The 24224-nt window shown below is 37.9% G+C and overlaps 3 protein-coding genes across 7 annotated transcripts; all 3 read right to left on the bottom strand.

The window, feature by feature from the left end:
• Positions 1-28: 28 nt before the first annotated feature.
• On the bottom strand, positions 29-4935 carry LOC133837370 (adenosylhomocysteinase-like 2). Of its 3 annotated transcripts, none has more exons than XM_062268107.1 (8): positions 4434-4935; positions 4266-4339; positions 3162-3231; positions 2551-3098; positions 1190-1296; positions 551-1113; positions 364-484; positions 29-179 (listed from the first exon to the last, which is right to left on the bottom strand). In XM_062268107.1, the coding sequence occupies exons 2-8, from the start codon at positions 4314-4316 to the stop codon at positions 173-175; spliced, it is 1467 nt and encodes a 488-aa protein (XP_062124091.1). In that variant the 5' UTR covers positions 4317-4339; positions 4434-4935; the 3' UTR covers positions 29-172. The 3 variants fall into 3 exon arrangements, with proteins under 3 accessions (XP_062124091.1, XP_062124089.1, XP_062124090.1); XM_062268105.1 differs by having other exon boundaries at positions 2551-3110; positions 4434-4934; XM_062268106.1 differs by lacking the exon at positions 29-179 and having other exon boundaries at positions 360-484; positions 2551-3110.
• Positions 4936-8574: 3639 nt separating this feature from the next.
• LOC133836137 (nuclear protein localization protein 4 homolog) lies at positions 8575-12695 on the bottom strand. Of its 3 annotated transcripts, none has more exons than XM_062266459.1 (8): positions 11737-11972; positions 11433-11666; positions 11201-11370; positions 10616-11144; positions 10350-10548; positions 10126-10286; positions 9028-9443; positions 8575-8969 (listed from the first exon to the last, which is right to left on the bottom strand). In XM_062266459.1, the coding sequence occupies exons 1-8, from the start codon at positions 11836-11838 to the stop codon at positions 8813-8815; spliced, it is 1968 nt and encodes a 655-aa protein (XP_062122443.1). In that variant the 5' UTR covers positions 11839-11972; the 3' UTR covers positions 8575-8812. The 3 variants fall into 3 exon arrangements, with proteins under 3 accessions (XP_062122443.1, XP_062122445.1, XP_062122446.1); XM_062266461.1 differs by lacking the exon at positions 11737-11972 and adding an exon at positions 12539-12695 and having other exon boundaries at positions 8576-8969; XM_062266462.1 differs by lacking the exon at positions 11737-11972 and adding an exon at positions 12372-12497 and having other exon boundaries at positions 8576-8969.
• A 653-nt stretch (positions 12696-13348) lies between these two features.
• Positions 13349-15370, bottom strand: LOC133836138 (succinate-semialdehyde dehydrogenase [NADP(+)] GabD). Its single transcript, XM_062266463.1, has 3 exons — positions 15207-15370; positions 14790-15098; positions 13349-14733 (listed from the first exon to the last, which is right to left on the bottom strand). The coding sequence occupies exons 2-3, from the start codon at positions 15057-15059 to the stop codon at positions 13498-13500; spliced, it is 1506 nt and encodes a 501-aa protein (XP_062122447.1). The 5' UTR covers positions 15060-15098; positions 15207-15370; the 3' UTR covers positions 13349-13497.
• Positions 15371-24224: the final 8854 nt, after the last annotated feature.

Below are 24224 nucleotides of genomic sequence, written 5' to 3'. Positions count from 1 at the left end.
ATAGTGCGATCGATGTTTCTCGAGCAGGTTTATTTTCAAATATTTATTAAAAGCAACACAATAAAAAGGTAATACAACATGTATAAATAAATGACATAATAATAAAGGTGTATGTAATAAACATAAATATTTTAATTTCACACCAATTGATGTTCGATTACTCCAATACCGTTTAATATCTGTAAAAATCAATTGATAAAGGCATGGTTAAACAAAATCAAATTAAACTATGGTACATTGTCTGAAGATTTATATTCGAATTAAATAAATAAAGCGAATTTAACTATTTTTATGATGAAAACTGTTTGCATTTACTTGCCATCATTATGCAAAAATATTTGATAAGCAAAAGACAAAGCTTACCTGTAATAGTTAGCTTTGAAAGGCCCAGCCTTGCTTAAGCCCAGGAACTTGGCCTGGGCATCGGTTAGTTCTGTGAGATGGGCATCAAACGTGGCCAGATGAAGACTGGCAACATATTCATCTATTTATTTTTTAAATTAGCATTACTATAAAAATCACGTTATAGCAGTTATGGTAGCGGACTTACCCATCTTCTTTGGCAGCAGGTAAACATCCGACTTGTAGCGACCCGGCGCTGAGTACAGTTCGATGAGAGCCAATGCCTGAGTGGACGAGGCAACAGAGACAACAAACGATGAGATGGTCGAGCAGGAGAGATTCACCAATCGTCCCTCTGCCAGCAGAATGATCATCTTGCCGTCGGGCCAAATGATGTGATCAACCTGTGATCGCACTCGCTCCCAAATCAACTCGGGCGTATGCAAACTGCTCACATCAATCTCGGAGCAGGAATGTCCCATGTTGCACACAATGCAGCCATTCTTCATGCGATTCATGTGATCACGAGTGACAACATTCTTGTTGCCCGTGGCGGTGACCACAACATCGACATTTCGTATCACTTCAGGCAATCGCACCACTCGATAACCGTCCATGGCCGCCTGCAGAGCACAGATAGGATCCACCTCGGTGATGTATACAATGCAGCCCTGTCCTCGCAGAGCCTGGGCACAGCCCTTGCCAACATCTCCATATCCGCAGACGACCACCTGCTTGCCTCCAAACATAATATCGGTTGTGCGCTTCAAGCTGTTGAGAGAGAAAGTATAAAATAAAGTATTTGTCGGAATATTAGGAGATAAATAATTCCTTTATCGGTTCTCACCTGTCTAGAATGGAATCGCGACAAGTGTAATAGGTGTCAAATTTATTTTTGGTCACCGAGTCATTCACATTTATAGCCGGGACGGTGAGTTTGCCCGCCTTGGACATCTGAAAGGTAAAAATATATTGCGATAAGTTTATGACCAAGATTGTAATCATCTTGTTTTATTTTTATAAATTGTTAATGATCAATACAGATTAACTGAGCAGTTGTTAAATCAAACCACAATCTTTTCGGCACAAAAATAATAATGAGCTATCGATTATTATTGAATAAATTCTAACTGAATGCAGCTTGTCGCATGTAAACAAAATAATATTGAGGATTATTTCGAAGAAGAAATTTCTTCCGCAAAAAAAATTAAAATCTATTTTATATAAAAAACATCGTTTTATTAGTTTTATAGCTATGAATTAAAAGAATTTTAATATGAGTATAATCCTAATCACATTTCTCAACTGTATACAAAAACAATAAGAAAGCTACAAGTGTACTCGACTGTGAGATACCCGCTACCCAATTTGATTAAAAGCAATATATTTTGCGGTATTATTCTCAAAATGTACCGAATATACTGCAAATATACTACAAAATACTAAGAATATACCAAATGGTATGTTTGGTATATCGATATAGTACACCATTCAAAATATACCATAGATGGCACAATGTGCTAGATCGTCGGCCAAAGCAACTCAGACCCCTAGTAAGTAGGCGTTTTTGCCCATACAAAAGTATTTCTTTAATAACTTCCACAATTTTTATCTGAGCGCAAGCAAATTTTCAGAAATCATAACCACTATAGTAATTATTGTATATACCAAAATTCGTAGCTTTAGCTTTAAAATTACGCTTGTTTTTTAATTTTTTTGATTTGCGGGGGCGGAAGTGGGCGTGGCAAAAATTTGAAACAAACTTGATCTGCGTGCAAACATAACAAATGCTGTCGAAAAAAAATTATAGCTCTATCTCTTATAGTCTCTGAGATCTAGGTGTTCATACGGACGGACGGACAGACGGACAGACGGACAGACACACAGACGGACAGACGGACATGGCTATATCGTCTCGGCTGTTGACGCTGATCAAGAATATATATACTTTATAGGGTCGGAGATGCCTCCTTCTAGCTGTTACATACATTTCCTGCCGGCACAAAGTTATAATACCCTTCTACCCTATGGGTAGCGGGTATAACAATTATGACCCACAAAAACAAATCAAATAAATACAAAACCTTGATTATAATTTCAAGCCCATTTTTATAAGCATATCTTGCTTTCAAATAATTGATTGATTTTGCAATGACAGAAATAAATATTTCTGTAGCATTGGTTTGTAAATTAATGATGATCACTCACCTGATACAGCCTGTGTACTCCTGTTAAACTCTCCTCGACAATGCCCTTGATGGACTTGAAGTAGTCTGGATACTTTTTCAGCATCAAATGTGTGGCATCTCCGCCATCATCCAAGATCATGTTTGGCTGCCAGCCCTCGGAGTGTATGCACTTGTCGAGGCACCACCAGAATTCTTCCTCAGTCTCGCCACGCCACGCATAGATCGGAACTCCGGCCTCGGCAAGTGCGGCGGCCACAGCGTTCTGCGTCGAGTAGATGTTGCATGCCGCCCAACGCACAGATGCGCCAAGTTTCTGCAGTGTCTCAATGAGCACCGCCGTCTGAGCATTGACGTGGGTGCAGCCCACGATATTGGCATTCTTGAGCGGTTTATCCTCCATGGCACGTTTACGCAACGTCATAATACCCGGCATCTCCTGTTCGGCGATTTCGATTTCTCGACGACCAAATCCCGCCTTTCCAATATTCTTGACACAAAAATCGGAGCTGCCATTGGAGTTTCGCTGTGTGATATCTTTGGGTGAAGCCTCGTCCTCATCGGAACTGCCTGTGAAACAAGCTGCAAAAGCATTTAGTACACAAATAATATTTATAGATTATTACGACTCACCCGAACTAAACGAACAAGTGGAAACGTCAGAGAATCGGCGCGCCTCTAAGTTTGATTTCTTCACAGAAGTCTGCACAAACAAAAGAACAAAACACACATGTGTGATATTATTAAACTAGAATATTTTGAAAATTATTTACAATTTGAATTATTCATACAGATTGCACCAGTTTCAATCGGTCAAAGAGACTTGTAGCTGGTAATTGACATCGTTTAGAGGACCGGCGATAATTCGCCAAACCAATTGACGCCAAAGGCAAGGCAACAATAGAAAGAAAACAAGTACGGATCGAAAATCGTAGATCGCTGATCGTTGTGATAGAATCACATGCGCATGTTGTACCTAAGTAAACTGGGCAAATTAATGAATTCCGCAAATGTGTATTTTATGCATTTGTATCGCGTATCACATTGACCCATCTGCTAACTATTGTGTACATTTCAATAAACATTCGCATACAAATACGTTCAATATATGAACATATAATATTATATATGTATGTACATATGTATGTATGTATGTAGTATAGTCAAGTCGTATGTAAATTGGCAGAGCTACTGCTGCTTTATATCGATTCGCAGGTTTGCTTTACTTTTTTTGTTTTGTTGTGTTTTGTTTTACTGAATACCAAGACGTCACGTGCTCAATGTTTATATAGACAATTCGCTAAGACAAGTTGTATGTATACTCTAAACAGATTGAAATGAGTCTTTGAACTTTATGCCAACGCTTGTAACGTCATCATATCCACATTAAATCATTTTGTTTTGCTGTCGAAATGAATAATTACAAGCAGTAAAATATTTTGTTCAACACAAATACTCACTACAACAGATTATAACGAGTTTTATTACATTAACACAGTTGTTAAAAATAACTTATAAGGGTATCGCTGAGTCGACTGTTAACTTTTTTTTGCCACACATTTTGAACTTGACATAGAGAGACTTTGCATTGAGTTATACAAAGTCAGAAATTGTATTCTGTATCGTGTTTGTGTTGAATCTTTTGTTACTGTTATTAATTTAAATATTTTTATTAGTTTGTTCACCTTTTTTGAACAAATGCACCTGCTCATTGAAAAGTCGTGAAACATTTCTTACCTTATCAGCCAAGCTCAGGTCGGCAAAAGTAGTCTCTGGCATTTTAGCCATGATGAAGGCAGGCACTAAAAGTTCTATTTAAAAAGAGAAATATCAATAATACTATATTCTCTGTGATACGAGTTTACATCGCTGCATAGAACGACCTTCGCTGTTTGGGGGACTCACATTTCGACAATATCAAAACTGGTTCTATGCTTCAAATGTTTCAAGTGTGTCAACAATCACCTTCGTAAATGTATTTATTTATTTATATGTTTCGCTGTCTTTTGCTTTTGTTTTTGTTTTCGTTTTTTGTGTTGAGTTTTATGCACCAATGAGACCGGCTCAACGGATTGGAGATTTGCTCGAACCGCGTCAGTTTCAGCGGAGATCAGATTGTTGACTAGATCTTAAAGCTTAGTCGAGCCAACACTAAATATTCACGCGTCGCTTTTTCAATTGAGTTCGCTGTTTTATTCGCCCGCTCTCAATGCACTTCACTCCGTCTCCGACAACTTTTACGTTTACGTTTACGTTAGCGTCTCCGTTTCTCCGCCTGCGTCACCTTATTTTATTGTGTTCTTGTTCTGCTTTTTCGGATCGAGTTTGGAATGAAATGAAATATATATTGGAGTGGAGACCGATGCCTTCGATGCGCTCTCGACTGGCGCAAGCAACGAACTGATTCGCATCAAATTTGTTGTACTGGTTATGTTTATGGAGAGGCCAGCGATCGTTTAAAAATAAAGAATAAAACAAAGAACGATATTGTAGTGGATGTTGGACCAAAACATACCCTATAAACAATAAATCTGTAATTAGCAATGAAAATAATTCGTTAGTCTGCTAATTACAAACAGTCTATCATTAACCTGAAAGTACTTTTAAATTTAATTTTCATCGAATTAATCTATTAAGCTTAATTAAAAAATAAGTCAGCTTATCATTATTAGCTTAAGTTTGCTAATTACAAACAGTCTATCATTAACTTGAAAGTACTTTTAAATTTAATTTTCATCGAATTAATCTATTAAGCTTAATTAAAAAATAAGTCAGCTCCATTAGTATAAAGCAACCCATTAGCCTAGAACTATATGGTATTTAAAACTGCACACACGTGATGTACGAGTGTAAAAACAGCAACAGCAAAAGACACCTTATCTTATTTGGAGCGAACTCTTATCTCTCTCTCACGTCATTCACATAGTAAGTATTACTCGTATTGCTCTCAGTTTAAAAATCGAATCCACAGTCATTTCCACCCGCGTTACCCACATGGCAAATAGTTAACAACAACTGCAAATCGCAAAACGAACGAATGGCAAACTGCGAACTAACTGCTTATCAAGGCTCTCTGGGCACTGTTCAGATTGAATTGGCAGTTTGACGTAGAATCAAATGATGATAAACTGATGATACTACCTATAAATACAGTCAACTCTACGAAATTAACTGACAAAATATATTGCTAAAATGGCAAGAGCCTATTGTTAGTCATGATATTATTGTTTTAGCTCATTGTAAAAATCGCATAATTTTCTATTCATTACAAGAGATTCTTTAGAAAACGAAAAGAACATTTAAAACCAACAGATTTGATATATTATTAAACAATCTACATTCAAATATGTCATTTCCTTTTTATAAATAAAACTAAAACTTAATTGAAAATGATAAATTCAATTAATTTTTAATAATTTTTATTTGAAAATTATATCATGTTAGGAGGGATATAGTTAGAAAATAGACTACAAAAGGTCTATGTGTTTTCAAGTTAAATAACATGTATTAACAATTATTTGATTCAACAGTTTTAATAACATACCAAATCGTTAGATGATATCTCGGATATTATATTTTTAAATAATTTTAAAATATCCTCGATTAAAATACTTGAAATACTTTCTTGGATATAGAAATGATAAATTCAATTAATTTTTAATATTCATTATTTGAAATTAAACTTATCGTTCAACATATGAATATAAAATAATTGTAAATACAAACTTTTAGTTAACATTAAATCGAGAATCTTACAGTAAAACCCTAAACACAATTATAATTTTAAACTAAGAATTTTCCTTTTTTCCTAGAATCATTAAATATAATATATGAATACGAACAGAAGCCTGCATAATATCTTTGACCGCACCGTCGGTAAATTCAGCCTCCACGAGACCACCTCGAACAACGGTTTCAGGCTGATTGACTTGCGGCGCGAAACATTTATCACGTTTAATGCTGAATTGTACCACACAGTTGAGTTAGCTACTTGGAATTGTGCACAATAAAGAGTTATTAAATGATTAGAGACTGAATCATGGCAGCTTAACAATACAGAGACTCATCCTTTTATTTCCATCCTTCTTCTTAAGGCACACAGACCATTTTGCAACGCCCTCAACCCTCACAGAGCTGGTGGCAGTCTTTTAATCTGTGCACAGCATCCCCGACTTTTGCTTGTTGGTGGATGATTCATTTCGAGCTCTTTATTGAATTTCCTCCATTTTATGGACATGCTAAAAGGGACATGGGCATCTAATTAAATTTTGTGCAGTAAATTCATTGGGCATTGTTGGCTAAAATGGCGGAACGACACGTAGTAAACGTTGTTGGCTTTCATCCCTCAGTATCGTAAGTCTGGCGGAGTGTCCATCTTAAGAGTGAGGTTACGCAATCACCATTTCACCTTGCTTCATAAACCATTTTAAAGACTTAAAAATTAAACATGAAATTAAGAAAATCTAAATATGTTTTCCTAGACGAAAGCACAACAATGCTAATAATGTATGGAGTACATACGGCGTATCCCAGAAAAAGTTCGTTATAAGAAAAAATAAATTAAAAGTAAATTTTAAGCATATGTATGCATCTGTAATTATACAGTATCTATCATTTATTTCAACTTACTTGTATAAACTAGAATTATTTTATTTTTATTCATACTTATTGTTTTATTTTAATTACAATTATATTGCGTATTCCTTCTTCTATTGCTTAAAAGGGCGAAGAATATACAAATTAACATTTCAAATCTTATCTCAAAATATGTATTTCAAGGCGTTTCGTAAAAAGCTATAAACTTCTTGAACTGTAAATATGTTACTTCTGCATCCTAGTTCTCATAAATTACAAATAAACTTTAAAAACAAACGCTAGAAGACATAAACAATTCATTTCAAAATGTAACTCGAAAGAAATTATACTTTGTCATTCAAAAGTAAACTTAACTCACTCTATAGAAATATTGATTATATCTTTTTAATACCTAAAAATGTTTTAATTTTATCAATGAAGCGTACGAATGCTACCCGGGTCCCGGGACCCGCCAGATTAGCCACAATAGATATTGCGAAAAGGTAAAACCAAAATTCGACATAATTGAGATATCGTCATGTGCTTTTAATCTGTTGAATAGCTTCAAATCGATATCATGTTTCATTGATTTAAAAAATCAAATTAAATGCGTCGAGAATTATTAGAGTAAAAATTTGACCTATTGATTAATTATTTGATATACACAAATTGTATTTGGCCCTCGCTTATCTATATTTGATATTCGGTACTTTCCCGGTTTTTCAACTTTTGAGCTTTTCCATATGAAGCCTGTTATTGAATGGTGTTTTTAACAAATCAATATCAGCTATAGGCAAAAAATAAGAATATCGACAATATACCGACTGTAAATTTCATAACAATAATTTGATTTCTGATTAAATTGAATTTTTAATTTTAATAATATTAATGCAGACTGAATTGAATACATTTTAGCGTGTTTGTTAACAACTGTCACCAAGTTGATCTTTCTTTGTGTAGTTTAGCTATGTATCGATCTTTGTGTCCTGACAATTTATACAATTGTCCAGTTTGACTAATTATAACCTCAAATTTCTCGGTATAGTCAGTTTGGACAGTTTTATGATGGGACGGTGATAATTGAAATATATTTAGTAAGTGAGTAGTAAGGGCATCAATCAACAGGGTATTACCAAATCCATGATTGATGGGATTACATTTCATCATATGTTCGACCCTAGTCCCCTATAAAGGTTTTGCAGCAAAGTTTCTACAATGCGCACATTTTTCTATTAAAATGTTAATGTGAAATACCAATAACCTACATCCCAATGGTTTTTTCACTTATAACATAAGAATATGAGTTGTTTATCCTACACCAATTCTTTAGTTGGTATTAATACAAACTCTGTAAATAAAAGTTGGAGACTATTTTGACGATTTTATTAGAAGAATTTTATACTCTTAATTACACTTTCACCATAATTCAAATCTGAAAGCAAACAGGTAAAAAATAAAGCGTACTACAAATTGCTGTTTTGAAGTATACTCAACAATTTAAATTTATTTAAAAATAAATTAAATTTTTTTTATAAAACTCTTATACAATGTTACATTTATAGAGAACGCGCGGCATGCTACGAGGTTGTGTTGCCACGCCATATCTTCCTGCCTCCTGCTATAGTAAGTATGATTGAATCTTTAGTTTCATTAACACCAGAATTTCATAGTGTTGCTCTGACTTCTATGCATGCACAAAATATTCATCCTTATCTAGGTAGCGAGCATATTTCGCAGGAGGTCAACTCGCCGCGATTGATGAACGTGCAGTGATTGCAAGTCCAGGTGTTGGCATCCAGATCCATGGGATCAGCACCTGCACTTCCAGCATTGGCCGCAGCGCCACTTGGATAACTGGTCGTTCCGCTGTGAATCAATCTTTAGTCAATAAAACGAGATGCACAAGATAATACTGTCAACTTACCCACTACCACTGGAGCTAGCTTGGACAAGTGATTCGAGCAATTTCCATACTTCATCGCCTTTGAAATCGGCCGCCTTGTTGGGATTCTTTGAGCGCACAGCCTCCAGCAAGGGTCCCATGTGTTGACGCAATGGTAGCATGTCCATTTTATACAGATAGATCAGCAAGTGAAAGTCTGAAATGGCCTCAAGGAACTCCTCGTTGGCCCAGGCTGACAGATAACTACTCAGCGCATTGAAATCCTGCAGGTGTCCATCAATATAACGATTCTCAATAGGGAATGCCTGGCGCTTGTCGTACTCCGTGAATGTGTATTGCGGTTGCAACGGTGTCGATGCTGGCACATCCACCAACAAATATTCCACCGGCAATGGACGCGCCAAACGTTGAACTTCATTACCATATTGATCCTTCTCCTGCAAATTTAAATAAGTAAATAAATAATTTAGTAAGAAGATAAAGTACGCATTACATGCAAATTCTTAGTTCCTGTCGCTTTTATGTTTGTAATTGTATATCATCATATCGATTTTCATTTTTGCAGTAACCTTACTTTTGTACTACTACACTATAAACTACAACAAAGTCCATCAGCTGTCAATATTTCAATAAGATAGTATCAAGTTGGCTTTCACAATAAGTACATCTAAGGTGCGACAAATGCCTATCTGTTAATTCACTTGTAGACATACTCAAAATGTACATCTAAATTAATATTATTTTTATATAATGTTTAGAATTGAATTGTACGTTTGCAGATTAGTTAGTTAGTAGATTAGCCAAAAGTGATTAAAGTATTAACTGCATAATATTTCGCAACTACAAATTCAAATATTTGCAATGAATATGAATGAAAACAATAAACATTGTGACATTTTGGATTGGTATTATCACTACTTGGAAAAGATGCAATCATACTTAAGACTAGTATAACTGGTTTCAATTATTTATATGTGTTTACGATCTAAAACATCAAAGAAAAATATAAATAAACGTAATTTGAAAATCCCTAAAATAAGATTTGTTCTTTACCAACCAGAAAACAAAAGAAATTCAATAGTGTATTAAATAAATAGGTAAAAAGAATGAGTAACTTACCTTGTAAAATACATCTGGCACGTATTGTTTATCAGTCGATTCACGTACATAGCCCAATTCTGGAGCATCTTTCGTAGGTATCAGACAATTATCCCGCACCAAAGCCATGCATTGGGCAGACACAGCATAACCCTCCATGTGCACCTGATGGGTGGAATCACCTAAAAATAATCGAACATTAGCAATTCATTTAGCTTGTTAATAGTCGGTTCAGTAGTATTTACCTGTCACACAAATGGTGACAAACTTGGAGCCAAAATTGCCATTTGTGGCATATTTGCAAGGGTTGGGATGTCGGTTCTGCAGTTCTCCCGCAGTTATGCACTCCTGGGCAGTCAGGAAGTGCGTCTCAATGCCGCGAATCTGCTTCACAGTTCCAGCGGTAGCATCTTTCGTAATCAAATCAGTAAATATCCAACCAATCTGAGTACAATATAATGTGCATATTAAAGCATAAAAAGTAAATTCTAAGCAGTAAGCAAATAATTACTTTTTTAAGTCCCAAAGCGCTGGCCACAGCCTCCACATCATCGGCACCCTCATCGGGACATATATTAATCGAGTCACGTGATGATTCTTGTGGTGGCTCATAAATAGCCGCCACCTTGGCGCGAATGCCAAGTGGGACATCCGTATGCTGTTCATAGGTGCCATACAAATAGCCCATACGCTGATGGCCCGTGGTGCGCCAATAGTTCAAGAAGCGCTCCACGATTTTGGTATTCTCAAACATGACGTTGTCCACATGGCGATAGGTCTGACGGTTTAGTGTGATGGCCGATGGTTGACACTTGGAACAAATGCCCTTGGGCCAGGGCGGATGCTCACGACAGCCAGGCTTGATGCGGCAATTGATGTCGTCGAAGACAAAGTACTTGCCATGATCCATGCCAGAGGTTTGCTTGCGCAGATACGAGTGAAACGACAAGTGCTTAATATTGTGCTCCTTCAGATAGTTCTCATCGTATGGTTCCAGTGGCGAGCAATGAACACACCGTCCATTCGCATTGTGATGACAACTGCAAGGGGAAATATTATTATTTCTTTTATATATTATATGCTTTATAACACTCACAGCTTTGTGTCGCGATCACGCTTGATGGTGCCATCAGATTTGAACAGCTGCTGATCGACTTCATCTTCAATGACATTATTGCTGGAGGGACGAATATTACTGATCTTTTCACTAGACTGCTTGGCAGCTGCATTGAAAGTCACAGTCTCCATTGCAGTTGTGCTAGCACGCTAGGATACGAATTTTACAGAGTTAGTCAATGGTTTATAGAAATGGCAGTTGATTCACTTACTCGTGATGACGTGCCTGCTATTTGTTTTAAGTAAACCATGTCGCCATGCTTGAGCGTGCTGCCCACCAGCTGTGAGCCACTGGCCTGCAGCTCCGTAGCAAAATTGCGCTCCAAGAACAGGCCAAATCCATCAACTTTGAGCGCGTTCTGAACGCTATCATAGAACTGCTTTAGATTTGACTTTGGCGAGATCTCGACTCGCTTGATGCCCTCCGCAGACTGCACGCGTATTAACTGAAAAACAGGAAATAGATTCAAATTAGCGATCTGCATTGTTGTTTGCAAAACTGGCATCGATCACAACCGATTGTTTACATAACACAAAGAGACGATGGCGCACAAAAGCGTACACAAAGTTGCGCTTCTTGTAGATAAAGTTCTCCAGCAATAAAGGTGCACAAGCCATGTTGGTGTTGTCTATATATTAATTGATGCTGCTGATGATGTTGCAGGCGTAGCTTTAGAAGCTACTTGGTTTAGCCCAAAAGGCTTGAAGAGATGAGCGATTCTTCCAACTGTGCACCATGCAGGCGAGCATTTGACTAACGAACTGAGAAATAGCATTTTTTTGGCAATTCGCAAAAAAATGCATCTTAAGCGTTTGCCAAGAGAGCAGAATATCCCCCCTCACATTTCCCTCTTCCTATCATTCGCTTCATGGTTGCCGTCACCCCACCCTCCTCCTTATTCATTCAAACAACAGTCACCAGCAAAATCTACAAGTCATTGTACCTTTGTTTGTATGTCTGTCTGTCTCTCGGGTCGTCTGTGCTCTCTCCCCACTCCTCTATTGTCGTTGTGGCAACGATACAAAAATCAAATGGCAGCCAATATTGGCCATGCACTTTAGTTTTCATCACAAACATAACGTTACACAAAATATATGTATTAAAAACAAAAAAAAATCACTTTGCCGTAGCGGCAGCAACAACAACAAACCATTGCAAAAAATTTTATATGCCGGTGTTTTAAACTATCACAATCTTCAATGCAACTGCAACAAGCTATCACACATCACACGAACTGTGCCAAAATGTACAATACACACTGAAGTAGCAATCAACTCATTTGTTTTAATTTAACAACGAAAAAATGGTAAAACTTACAATTTTATCAGACATTGCTTCAAAAAAATTGCACTAGGAAGCAGCGGTGGTGGAGAAACATCGATGGTACTATCGATGTTTTTATAATTTTTGAAATCATCGATTTCTGATGGAATACATCGATGTTTTTTTCCGCTGCCAAATGAATAATATTAATTAAATTATTAGAAACTAAAATTTGCTTTCAGATGAACTCTAAATTATTGTTTCTTAAAAACGAATTCTGTTTTATTTAACAACTGTGACGAGTGTGACCATAACAAGCATCATTTCTTAAAATATACTTAGGAAATTCATCTAAAAATATACCAATGTACCCTCAGAGACATGCAGCCTGGTAACACTTCCATTAAGATTGTACAAAGAAGAAAGCGCGTTATTTTAAATTGTTTTTCTATTTAAAAAAAATCCGGCTTCTTATAGAACATTTCTGTTACAAATCGAATCCATTTTTTGCATACCAATGGAAATGAACCGAAGATTGGTGAATGGTGCGGTTTACCAAAAGTATGTATATTTATTGCTCTGTTACGGTCTCACTTAAGCTCAATGCAATTGCAATCATTACATATATTTTCAAACGTCGTTATTTTACTATTATTTAAATATTGAATAATTTTAGTTTTAAATGAATGAATACCTTTAAAAAAAGAAGTTATTTTTAACTATTTAACGCCAGTGTCAGTGTCTGTTAGATAAATAGATCAATGTTATTAGCGCTGTTAACCCATTTTAACAATCGTTCGATTACAGCACTGTTATAAAGCGATAATTTTTTTAAACTCAAAATAAATCGAAGTATATCTGTCATTGTTATCTATTTATAATTTGTGCACATTTATTAATTTATACATTTAAAGTTATGGCTCGCGTGATTTAAACAACAAACAAGCATTTCTCTAGTGGAAGACTGCGAACTAAAGCTACGCATTGTCGTGACGTTTCGGAATTCATAAGATTCAATCGTATTTTAGATTTCCCATGCAAATGTACTTGATGTCCACATAATCGTCTATGCCATGATGCGATCCTTCGCGTCCTACACCCGACTCCTTGACACCGCCGAACGGTGCCTCTGGCGCCGAAATGATGCCCTCATTAACGCCCACCATGCCGACCTCCAAACGCTTTGCTACTCGGAAAACTTGCTGCAGATTCTCGCTGTAGAAATAGCCCGCCAGTCCACGTTGGGTATCGTTGGCTTTATGCACCGCCTCTGCCTCGTCCTTGAACTTGATGATGGACACCACGGGGCCAAAGACTTCTTCGGTGTACAGTTGAGCCGTGGCTGGCACATCGGTGACAATGGTGGGCGCATAGAATAACGAACCCAGATCCGAGAGTCCTTTGCCGCCCACAATGATGTTAGCCTTCTTGCTGCGTGCATCCTCTACAAAGCCGCTGACCTTGTCGAACTGCATCTGGTTAATTAATGGTCCGATTTGCACATCACAGCTTTTGCCATCGCCAATCTTCAACGCTTCCACACGCTGCTTCAACTGCGTCACAAATTTGTCATAGACACCTTCCTGCACGAAGAAGCGATTCGCAGAGACACAAGTCTGGCCGCAATTTCGAAACTTGGAAGCCATAGCGCCATCCACCGCCTTCTCCACATTGGCCGAATCGAATACAATAAATGGCGCATTGCCGCCTAGCTCCAAGCAGACACGTTTAATGCCTTGTGCTGAATCCCTGAACAGCAGCTTGCCTACTTGCGTGGAGCCGGTGAAGGAAATGCCTCGCACATCGGGACTCTGACAGAAGAGTGCACCAATTGGCGCCGCCTTGTTAGTAGTAATCACATTGATGACACCCTTTGGAATGCCAGCATCCTCGGCCAACTTGGCCACAGCCAATGCAGTCAATGGCGTGTCTTCGGATGGCTTGACGACGACAGTGCAGCCTGCGGCTAGAGCGGCACCTGCTTTGCGTGTTATCATGGCCAGCGGGAAATTCCATGGTGTTATCAAGGCAGCCACGCCAATGGGTTGTTTCATCACAATCACCTCGCGATTTGCAGTTCCACTGGGCACCACTTCTCCATAGATGCGACGTGCCTCCTCGGCGAACCATTCGACAAAGGCGTTGCCATAAAGCACTTCGCCTTTTGACTCGTTAATGGGTTTTCCGGACTCGGCTGTCATAATCTCTGCGATCTCTTGAGTATTAGCCTCGATGAGCTTGTGCCATTTCTGCAGAGGATTAGCAATAAGTGAACGTCAGAGTTCTTTTTCTTACTCATATTTACCTTCAAGAGATTGGAACGATCTTTGGCTGTCAAGGACCGCCACTCCTTGGACTCGTAGGCCTGCTTGGCCGCATTTATGGCCAGCTGTGCATCCTCCACGCCCATGTTGGGCACCTTGCCTATTACTTCGCCATTAGCAGGATTACATACTGCAAATGTGTCTTTGTTGCTGGCCTCAATCCAGCTGCCGTTGACCAAAGCCTTCGACTGCAGCAGCGTTGAAATACTGCGCATTTTGCTAACTCGTAACACACTGAGCCTTCGAAACATTTTGCACTCTAATTTTGCGGTCAGCTGCTCGCCAATAACCTGTTTTTTAGTTGGCAACAAATCAATTATTTTTTTGTTGTGCCGGCAAAATTAGAGTGTAGAGTGATTTTCTGCCGGTCTTATCATTGCATTATCTTTATCACTTACCTTCTTAACAGACAGTAGATGTTTTTCTGGAAAATTTTAACGATTCTTATCTGTTGCGCTGTCCACAACAAGCATTCCAACAATGTTATGAACTCTGCAAGTTGTATTCTTATTGGATTCAATTGATTTTGATTAGCGGACACTAGTATAACATAAATAAGGGATGTTAGCAAAAGAGGCACTTCACATCCTTCTCTCTACGCCCGTAACGTCACTACTTGATATATATGTAATGTGTAATATATTTAAAATATATAATCACACATATATTATGGCTTCAATTTATGTATAAAACTAAAACAAAACTACATAGAAGAATTGTAGGTTACAATTTAAAAATAAAAAGTTTTTTCAAAAACAAAAAGTTTGTGACGTCATCGGGTTTAACGCTCTCGCTGCTGACCTGCGCTATTCATACCCCTGCAAGATATGTAGCAGATAAGATTGATTTTTTAAATTCTCATGGCCAACATCAATGTTTTTGATTTAATAATTTTTATTTAATATTTAAAATTAATATTTAGTATTATTATTATTTTTAATTAAAACAGACTCATAATATAAAGAGTCGTCTTAACTAAGAAGTCTTTTATTTAACACCTGTGTCGCGGTGTTACCATACGTTTTGGCGCCGAGCACATACCAAAATAATGAAATCCGAATAAGCGTCCTCTGGTCACTCTTTAGTTAAAAACTTGTGAATTTTCAAAAACGCGGGAGCAACTGAGCCTCCTTTTAAACAGTTTATTTTCGCGTTTATCAATAATTATAATTAAGCATTCTTTATTCGAATGTGTTCCTTCTTTTTTTCAAACATTTGCGAAAGCTCGTATTTCTCTTAAAAATCGAATAGCTCGGAATAACGGCATTTTTCATGGTGAGTAACCGCAGCCCTGTGCAAGTCAATTAACAGTGTAACAGCGAATATAACTGTTAACCGCCAAATCTGTTATATATCTGTTATCCAATGCTACCAATTTTGTAGTTTGGCCACTCAACGTTACATACCACTTGCAGCAGCCAGCTCCTGTCACGTGAACACCATAGACCGTTTATGTTTGAATACTATAAAAACCAAAAGAAAGTAGCATGTTGGAAATTATTTTTGTTTGTTGTTTTGTAGGCAGCGCCACTTGCTGCCACATTTGCTCCGCACATGCACAAAAAACTTGACTGGTCAGCAAGCCTGCTGCTGCCTTTCGCTGCCTTTGGATTGTTGTTATTTTTTTGTTGGCTAACCTTTTTGTGTGCCATTTAGCTGTCGCTTTTGCATGCGCCGCCGCCAAGTGCTCCATTTATTATGCACATGGTATGGTCATAGATTTCACATATGCCGATGGCAGGTTCTGACTACTTGGTATCTCCTATTTTCTTTTTATTTCTATTTTAAGTTAGTTGAGGAGGCTACTGGTCATGCAGCTTCAGGTGTTCTGCCTTTCAGTCGTTCCCTGTGCAATCTGTGTTGCAAATTTTTGTCAATAAATTTTGGCTGAGAATGCCAAAACAAGTGCGCGAGCGCACTGGACATCATAACTGTTAAGATAAGATTGCCTAGATGCGATGCTATGCGATGCGATGAGGGCAAAAATGAATTCAATTAGTTCTGATTTAAAACTAATTGAAAATGCGTCAACTAAACAAGGAGCAACAAGACTCGCTTCGCAGGCTGCCTGCCTCTTGTTAGTTATGTTGCAGTTGTTGGTAGCAGGTTGTTTGCTAGCTGGTTACTGGTTGGCTGGAGGCTCTCTTTGGACTTGGACTTGGCCTGTCGATAGGTGTGTAAGTTATTTGTCTTAAGTGCTGCCGGGAGGCGTTGCACGAGCCATACACCAAGCATGTTGGCATGACTTTTATGATTATGGCCGAAATGCCAGATAAATAGCAAGATAGCTAGATCAGGGAGAGGGGACAGTAAATGATAGAAAGAGAGCACGTACTAATGAAGTTCTCAGTGCACAATTTCGTTAGATTTTACTGTCAACTTAACTGCACAATTGTGACAACTTTAATGCGCCACATGGAATTTATGGGGTCGTCTTTATAGATAGAGACAATGATCTCGACAAAAATGAAGAAAAGGAAAAAAAGAAGGCAGCATGCGCCTTTTGTTTAGCTAATTGTAATACGAAATCATAACACGCCATAAAAACGACACAAAGCAGGAGACATGAGACCGGTTCGAGAAGAAACTCAGAGAGTAGACTCACTTGGGTTCAGGCCAAAACAGACAGCAGCTGGTCAATGGACAAACAATGCTCTAAGGAGCTGTAAGAGCAGCGGCAACAGATCAACCATAAATCATGTTTGGGAACACGTTCCTCCAGTGCACAGAAAGAAAAGAGAAACATCTGTTGTTATTGTGGAGTAGCTTTCTTAAGGACAATGGCAGCAGGACTTGCTGCAAGCTTAGGGCGCAAAAACTGGTTGTCTGCTTTAAACACAGATAAATGACAACAACAATAGCAACAGCAACAGCAACAAGATTGTAGCGTGATCGTAGCTGGCAGCTGCCAAAGCTTAGCGCCGCAGCAACAGGCACAAAATGGCCGACAGGAGCGGACGCAGGATAATAGCTTTGCCAACGCCAATCTTCTTTTCGAGGGGTCTGTTGAGTCACCTTGGCACGTGGTGAACTTCTTAGCAGGCTGCTGGCAGCAGCAGCTGCTCAAGATGCAGCTGCTTTGACTCTGACTCTCTGAATTTTCGACTATCCCGTTTCGGGTCCTGCCAACCAGGTTGATTACCAGGACGAGCAACACGTGTGTATGTGTGGCTGTGTGTGTGTATGAGGATCGTTTGGCTAGCTTAATTATTATTTACCTTGCCTCAAGGTTATGGCATTATTATTATTTTTGTATACCCAACTTGATTATTATTTCATAATCTAGGCCTGCCCTGGATACCCTCGCTTCCCTCTCTAACCTCCCCTAAGCAGTTTCAATTGTTTGTGATCTACTTTCGATGTGCCTGCCTGACATGTTCTGGCATGCAGTCGCTCCTTTTCCTTATCCACAGTTCCTTATTCTTGTTGTCCTTGAGCTTGGCCCAGGTCCAACCCTATGTTATAACGATGCGTATCCGTTGTTTGAAACCGCGCAACCCCAATTGAAAATACATAATAGTACCAAATACAAAAAATAATAATTACGCACTCACACACATGCCAAGCAATACTCCGCGTATATATGAGTTTCCTTTCCGATTATCATCTTCTTTAGCTCTGATTTTTTCCTTTTTTTCATCTCTGCTACGCATAATCTTTGGCATTGAAATCGGAAATCCAAAACTGCGCATTCGCTTTCAAAGTCGAAATTTGGTACAATTATTGTGCCATGTTCGGCATTGTTTGTAGTGCGTAACTCATCTCTAAACTGGGCTCGTTGTGGGGTTGTTTTATTGTCCTACAGTCGAATTATGTACACTGAACAAAATATCCTTTTTTACGAGCTGTGATAATTCTTATAAGAGGGTTAAATTATTGATATAGTCATTAATCATTTCGTTCCTTGCATAAATTAGCGATTCATTTTCTTAAATTGTTTAAAAGTATGTATAAAACTACAGTCGACAAAATAATAATACTTTGAAAATATAAAACACTTAAATTCTTTAAAATTCATTTGAAATTGAAATCTAGAACAAAACATTAAACAAAACATTTTATTATAAAGCATATTATTAACTTTATTTGAGAGATCCCAGTAGTTGTTTAAAGCTGAAATTTATCTTAGTTTAACTTTGCTCCAATTTCACAGATTTGCCCATCTCTAAGTTACAGTATATTTGACATAATTTCTTGGCACTCTCTCAGCAAATTTAATCTTAAGCAACTCCAAACTAACGACAGTTATTTCTATAAATTATAATTTGTTTTCGGACTGTGACTGCAGTGTACTTCTAGAGTTTTCCCAATAAAAACATACAATAAAAAACTGTACCCAAATCGCTCAAAAGCGCGTAAAACTCTTTGAAAAGCAATCAAGGCAAAAAGAACAGGGAGAACTACGCATTGGATTAAATATTGTACTCGTAGTACTTGCATGTATAATTTATGCAACCCCCAATGGAAAGATTTTATTTGGGTACATCTCGCACAACGCATATGGCATTGGGGTGGCTCCTGGTTTTTTGGCATGGGATGTCAAGGATGCTAAGGATTTTGGATACCATGGGAAAGGGGCCGAGGTTTAGTTTCGGGTTGGAATTCAGTATTGCGTCGTCGGAGATTCTCACGCTGCTTGCGATATGTTTTTCGCATTTTGTGCGCAACTTCTTCATCGTCGTCGACTTCTTCTTGGTTCTGTTGTTATTGCTTGGTCCTTGCTGATGTTCTTGCCATTTGCTGTTCTTGCCCTTGTTATTGTCGGTTTTTGATTTGGGTAGGCCTTTTCTTTGCTTACTTACCATACTTGCATTGCGCCTTTGTGTCTCGCTGGTTTCCTGAGAGGCGAGAGATGGGAAGACGACGCAGAAACTCCATGATAATTATGTATGATGTGTGTGTGATTTGAGTCCTAGGCCAAAGTGCATTCATATTATAATTTTCAATTTTTTCTCATATGAATGGCAATACAATTGCAACAAAGAGGCTGATCCTGTGACATTTCCGTTTAATTGTTCGATCGTAACGGTGCCTGGAGACAAGTTTTACACGTGTAACCGATTTCGAGTTGATCGAGGAGTAGAGAAAGAGTCGAAGTCGAAAGCAATCTTGGGATCATCATTAAGCCCAAACGGCAGCTGTTGCCTCTTGTCTTAATTTTTTCGCAAACTTTATGCGATTTCTTAACGCATAAACATATCAAATTACGATCGCAAGAAGAAGCACATAAAAACCGGAAGTTTTTAAATCAAAAACAAAAGCCTCGCTTCAGCATCGCATCGAATCGCAGTCTGCTTAATTTTTGGTTGCCTTTCAAATATTTCTTTTGCATTATTTTTTTGCTCATTTCCTTTTTGTTGGAGTATTATTATTATTATTATTATTTTGTTGGTGCATTGCTGCAACCTTTGCCGTTCTGCCCTTGAGGATGCTGCTTCGCCTCGCCATGATCATTGCCTGAACTTGAAAAAGCGACTTCGCCTCGCTTGATTTGCCTGCAGGTCAGTGCAAACACAATTTCAGTTACATTTCTCGCAGCTTTTTGGTTTTATTGAGCAAACATGGGATCGCAGTGCAAACAGCCAGTGATCGGCAATCTTTCGATCAGCTATCGAAGATCAACACGTCGATCGGCGATCTTCGTACAGTTCTTCAGATTGTGGAAAGAATCTGCATTGCGCAAGTTCATTGACGCCCTCGGAGATGTTAATACAGCAGTTTAAGTTGTAACTAGTTAATGATTATAAACAGACCTGATCTTGTGCATTGAAGCCAAATTTTAGGAGAATTTTATCTCTAGAGTTTTTATTTTTAAATGTTTCCTAATAATGAATAAGTAAACTATGAAAATCTTAAGTTAGACTTTTGTAGTAGTAATAGCCATAGTAGTATATAATATGAGCATATTCAGAAATATTTTAGATTATTTATTCTGCATAATACTGCAAGTGAACTTCCAAGTTTTTCCCTCTCCTTTCCATCATAATAATAACCAGTTAAGCTTAGCTTCATATTATTTTTTAAAATAGCATCATTGAAGCTTTAATTATCTCTTTCTATTTGTTCCTTAATATTTTATTTTTTATTCTCATCCGAATAGAGCCATTACCATTATCATCCCAATTTACACCCCCCGAAATCTAACAAATTCATTCTCTTTGCAGCTGATGGATCGATAGATCGAGCAATCGATCTTAGAGTCTAGTGTCCAAAGCACATGGATTGTATAATCCTCTGGCACAAGATCCCATGAGCGAGATAAATCCGTGCCTGAATATTGGTAGCTATCTTTTCGCAGGCTGCATCTTGGGTTGCTGCTTTGTCTTTGTTTTTGGCCTAAGCCGCAAGCAAATTTACGCTGCGCTTGAGATCAATCATTTGCAAGCAAAAGACTGTGCATTATAATAAATCAACGGAAACGTTTTTGTGCCATGTAATTTCTTGTGTGTGTGGCACAGGACTTTCAACTAACGTTGCATAGTCCTTGTAGCATCCTGCTGCTGCCTTTTGTGTCCCTGCCACAAATTCTATTGTGCCGAAAATGTTGTTTTGCTTTCGCTTCGATTCGTTTCGTTTGGGTTTCGTTTGGTTGCCGTTCACTGTCTTTGCTGTTTGCATTTCGAAATGCAAAATATGAAGGACAGTTCGGTGTACCAGGTGCGGGGCCATCGTGCGTCCAGCGTGTATTTGCTTTTAAAAGAGAATTGTGTGGCGATCTCAGTACGATATGCAAACATCTGCCTCTGATCTTCTGTCCAGTTCAGTTGAGTTCAGTTCAGTTCAGATCTTGTTCTGACTGTACTAAAGATATGGGTATCGTTTTACAGGTGCTATCCATAGTTCGTTTAAACGAATATTCGTCATCGATTTGATACGTGTCTGCTACCAAATAATGTAATACCCATAAAGAACTCTCGAAACTAATCAGTCGACACCTGTTATTTCGACAATATTAGGTTCAATACGTGCGCAGCTCGCGATGGAATATAACCCTAACATCTAAGCACGAATCGTGATCGTTGCTCTGCGTGTGGGTTTTCCCGAGGAAAAAGGATATATGTTGAAGAGAGAGAAACCTGTTGGCGGCTAATGCGGCACATTAATTCAAAGAGGAGAAACTCACTCAGCCGACTCAACTCGATCGATCGAGAGCAGAGTCCAAGCGCAGGTAGACAACCGATTTTTCTGTCTGCAGGATTAGCATTAGAACAAAAATAAGCAGACACGAATACGAACATACATATATCAAGGAAAAAGGATCAAGCAACGAGCCATGCCTGTAAGTAGCCAGCTTATTGTAAGCCACATTCACATCCACAACAGCAGCAGCAGCAACATCATCAATTCCTGAACTGAACCAAAACCAAAGACGTTGCCGAAAACTCATTGAGGCGGAAGTAACAGCTGCGTCTTGTAAATGCATTCACGACGGTCTGAGACAAAAGTCTGTGAGTCTCTTTGCGACTTGGCAATTATGCGCAGCTGTAAGATCAAAGATCGAAAAGGATTGAAAGCTTCGCTCCCACACATAAAGGCCCAAAGCTTTGGTGCTTCCCCAGATTCTCTGCTCAACCTTATTGTTTCTTTACTTTTTTCTTTTCTTAGGTTATTTTTTTTTACTTATTTTCAGAGTCAGAGTCAGTTGTCGACATCGTCGCACCTGTCGCACAATTTATTTTACGCCAAGAAGTGAAAAGCCCAAAAGCAAAAACCACCAAAAAAAAAATTAAAACAACAAAAAACAGTTGCTTGATGTGCAGCGCATATCCGTTTGTCTTTAGCTTCCTTTTCGTAATGACGACAAACCAAAAAGAAGCAGCTGCCAGCATCAGGGCAAAAGAGACCCAAAAACAAGTACTACAACCATTCACGAGGTGCCCCAAAGATCTGATACCCTTGCTGATATATTACGCCAACACAGCCATATAGAAGGATAATCTGAGATTTAATTCAGTTCATGTGATCGTCGGATAACATTTAAGTAACCATTAGATCTGCTTGATTATACTTTTGTTTTCAACTAAGCTCTTTTAGTATATGATCTTGAATTGGTTTTCTATCAGCCAAGCTATTCACTTCATCTTATAATCTTTTGGATAAGATTAAATGGATATAATTTAGTTGAGTTTGTTCTGACGACCAGAAACCTGCATATGAAATGCGCTCCTACAAAACAATTAAACCATTATTTTACAGACAACATTATTTGTATACTTTTAGTAATTAATCTGAAGTATGGCTTATAAAACCCTTTCTTAACCTCTTATATTTTGTTAATTCGAATAAATATTTTCATTAACCTTCTCAAATTCGTAGAACTGCTTTTGATTATTATAAAATACGTGCTCTCATAATAACACTCTTAGTTAGAGTATACAAAAAATAAAAGAAACGTGGACTGTGAGGTCCTACTGATTGTCAGATACTAACAGACAGGAAGACTGTGAACAAGCAGAGTGAAGTGCAGCTTTGGACTTGCGTTCAATGAGGATCTGTGCTTGTAATTTCAATCGTTCACATGTTGTTCTTGTCTGATTCTGTTTGTTTTGATATGTTTTTTTGTGATCATAAACTTGCCCTGATCACTTTAAGTAGCTTTTTCGTTTATAAAATTGCCGAAATTTACGCAAACTGTCTCAGAGTGCGGAAAGTACGTTTCCCTCTCTTCGTGGCTGTGTGAGAAACAAAAGGTCTTGACGATCGGTCTGATTCACCAAGGCGCTGTAGATCAATGTCATGTTTATGCTTTTTTTTTTTTATCAAATTTATAACTTTATTAAAAATATGAACGTATGACGGGGATGCTGTGATCGGTTCAAGATCGGTCAACCTACTGCTCGCAGTTCAATTGACAGATTGAACCCGATTCCAACAAGTAAGACAGATACAGTCGTGAGTGCTTGAGCAATATTGTGCGGTATTTACTTTAATATATATATATATTAATATATCGCAAAAATACTAAAATTATATCCAATTTTATTATAAGTATATTGACACAGTACAATAGTAAAAATATACCATAGAGAGCAGAATATACCAGATTGCCAGCCAAAGCAACTAAACAAACAATTAAAAAATTTGAAACAATCTTAATATGCGTGCAAACATAACAAGTGCTGACGAAAATTATATCTATATTTCTTATAGTCTCTGAGATCTAGGTGTTCATACAAACAGACGGACAGACAGACAGTCGGACATGGCTATATCGTCTCGGCTGTTGACTCTGATCAAGAATATATACTTTATGGGGTCGAATATTTATTGAGGTCAAGATCAATTTATATTTGCCTTCATAGAATCATATTCAAAATCCTAGAATATATAAACATATAGAATTCAAATATTGTTTTGCTGATTGAAGTCTAATGCTTAACAAGATCGTTCGACCAGAGTACTTCTAGGCTTTTCTT

Source organism: Drosophila sulfurigaster, chromosome 2R (assembly GCF_023558435.1).
Source record: "Drosophila sulfurigaster albostrigata strain 15112-1811.04 chromosome 2R, ASM2355843v2, whole genome shotgun sequence".
In the NCBI taxonomy this organism is placed as follows: domain Eukaryota; kingdom Metazoa; phylum Arthropoda; class Insecta; order Diptera; family Drosophilidae; genus Drosophila; species Drosophila sulfurigaster.
The sequence above is the reverse complement of the archived record's forward strand: the minus strand, read 5'-3'. Positions and strand labels throughout refer to the sequence as shown.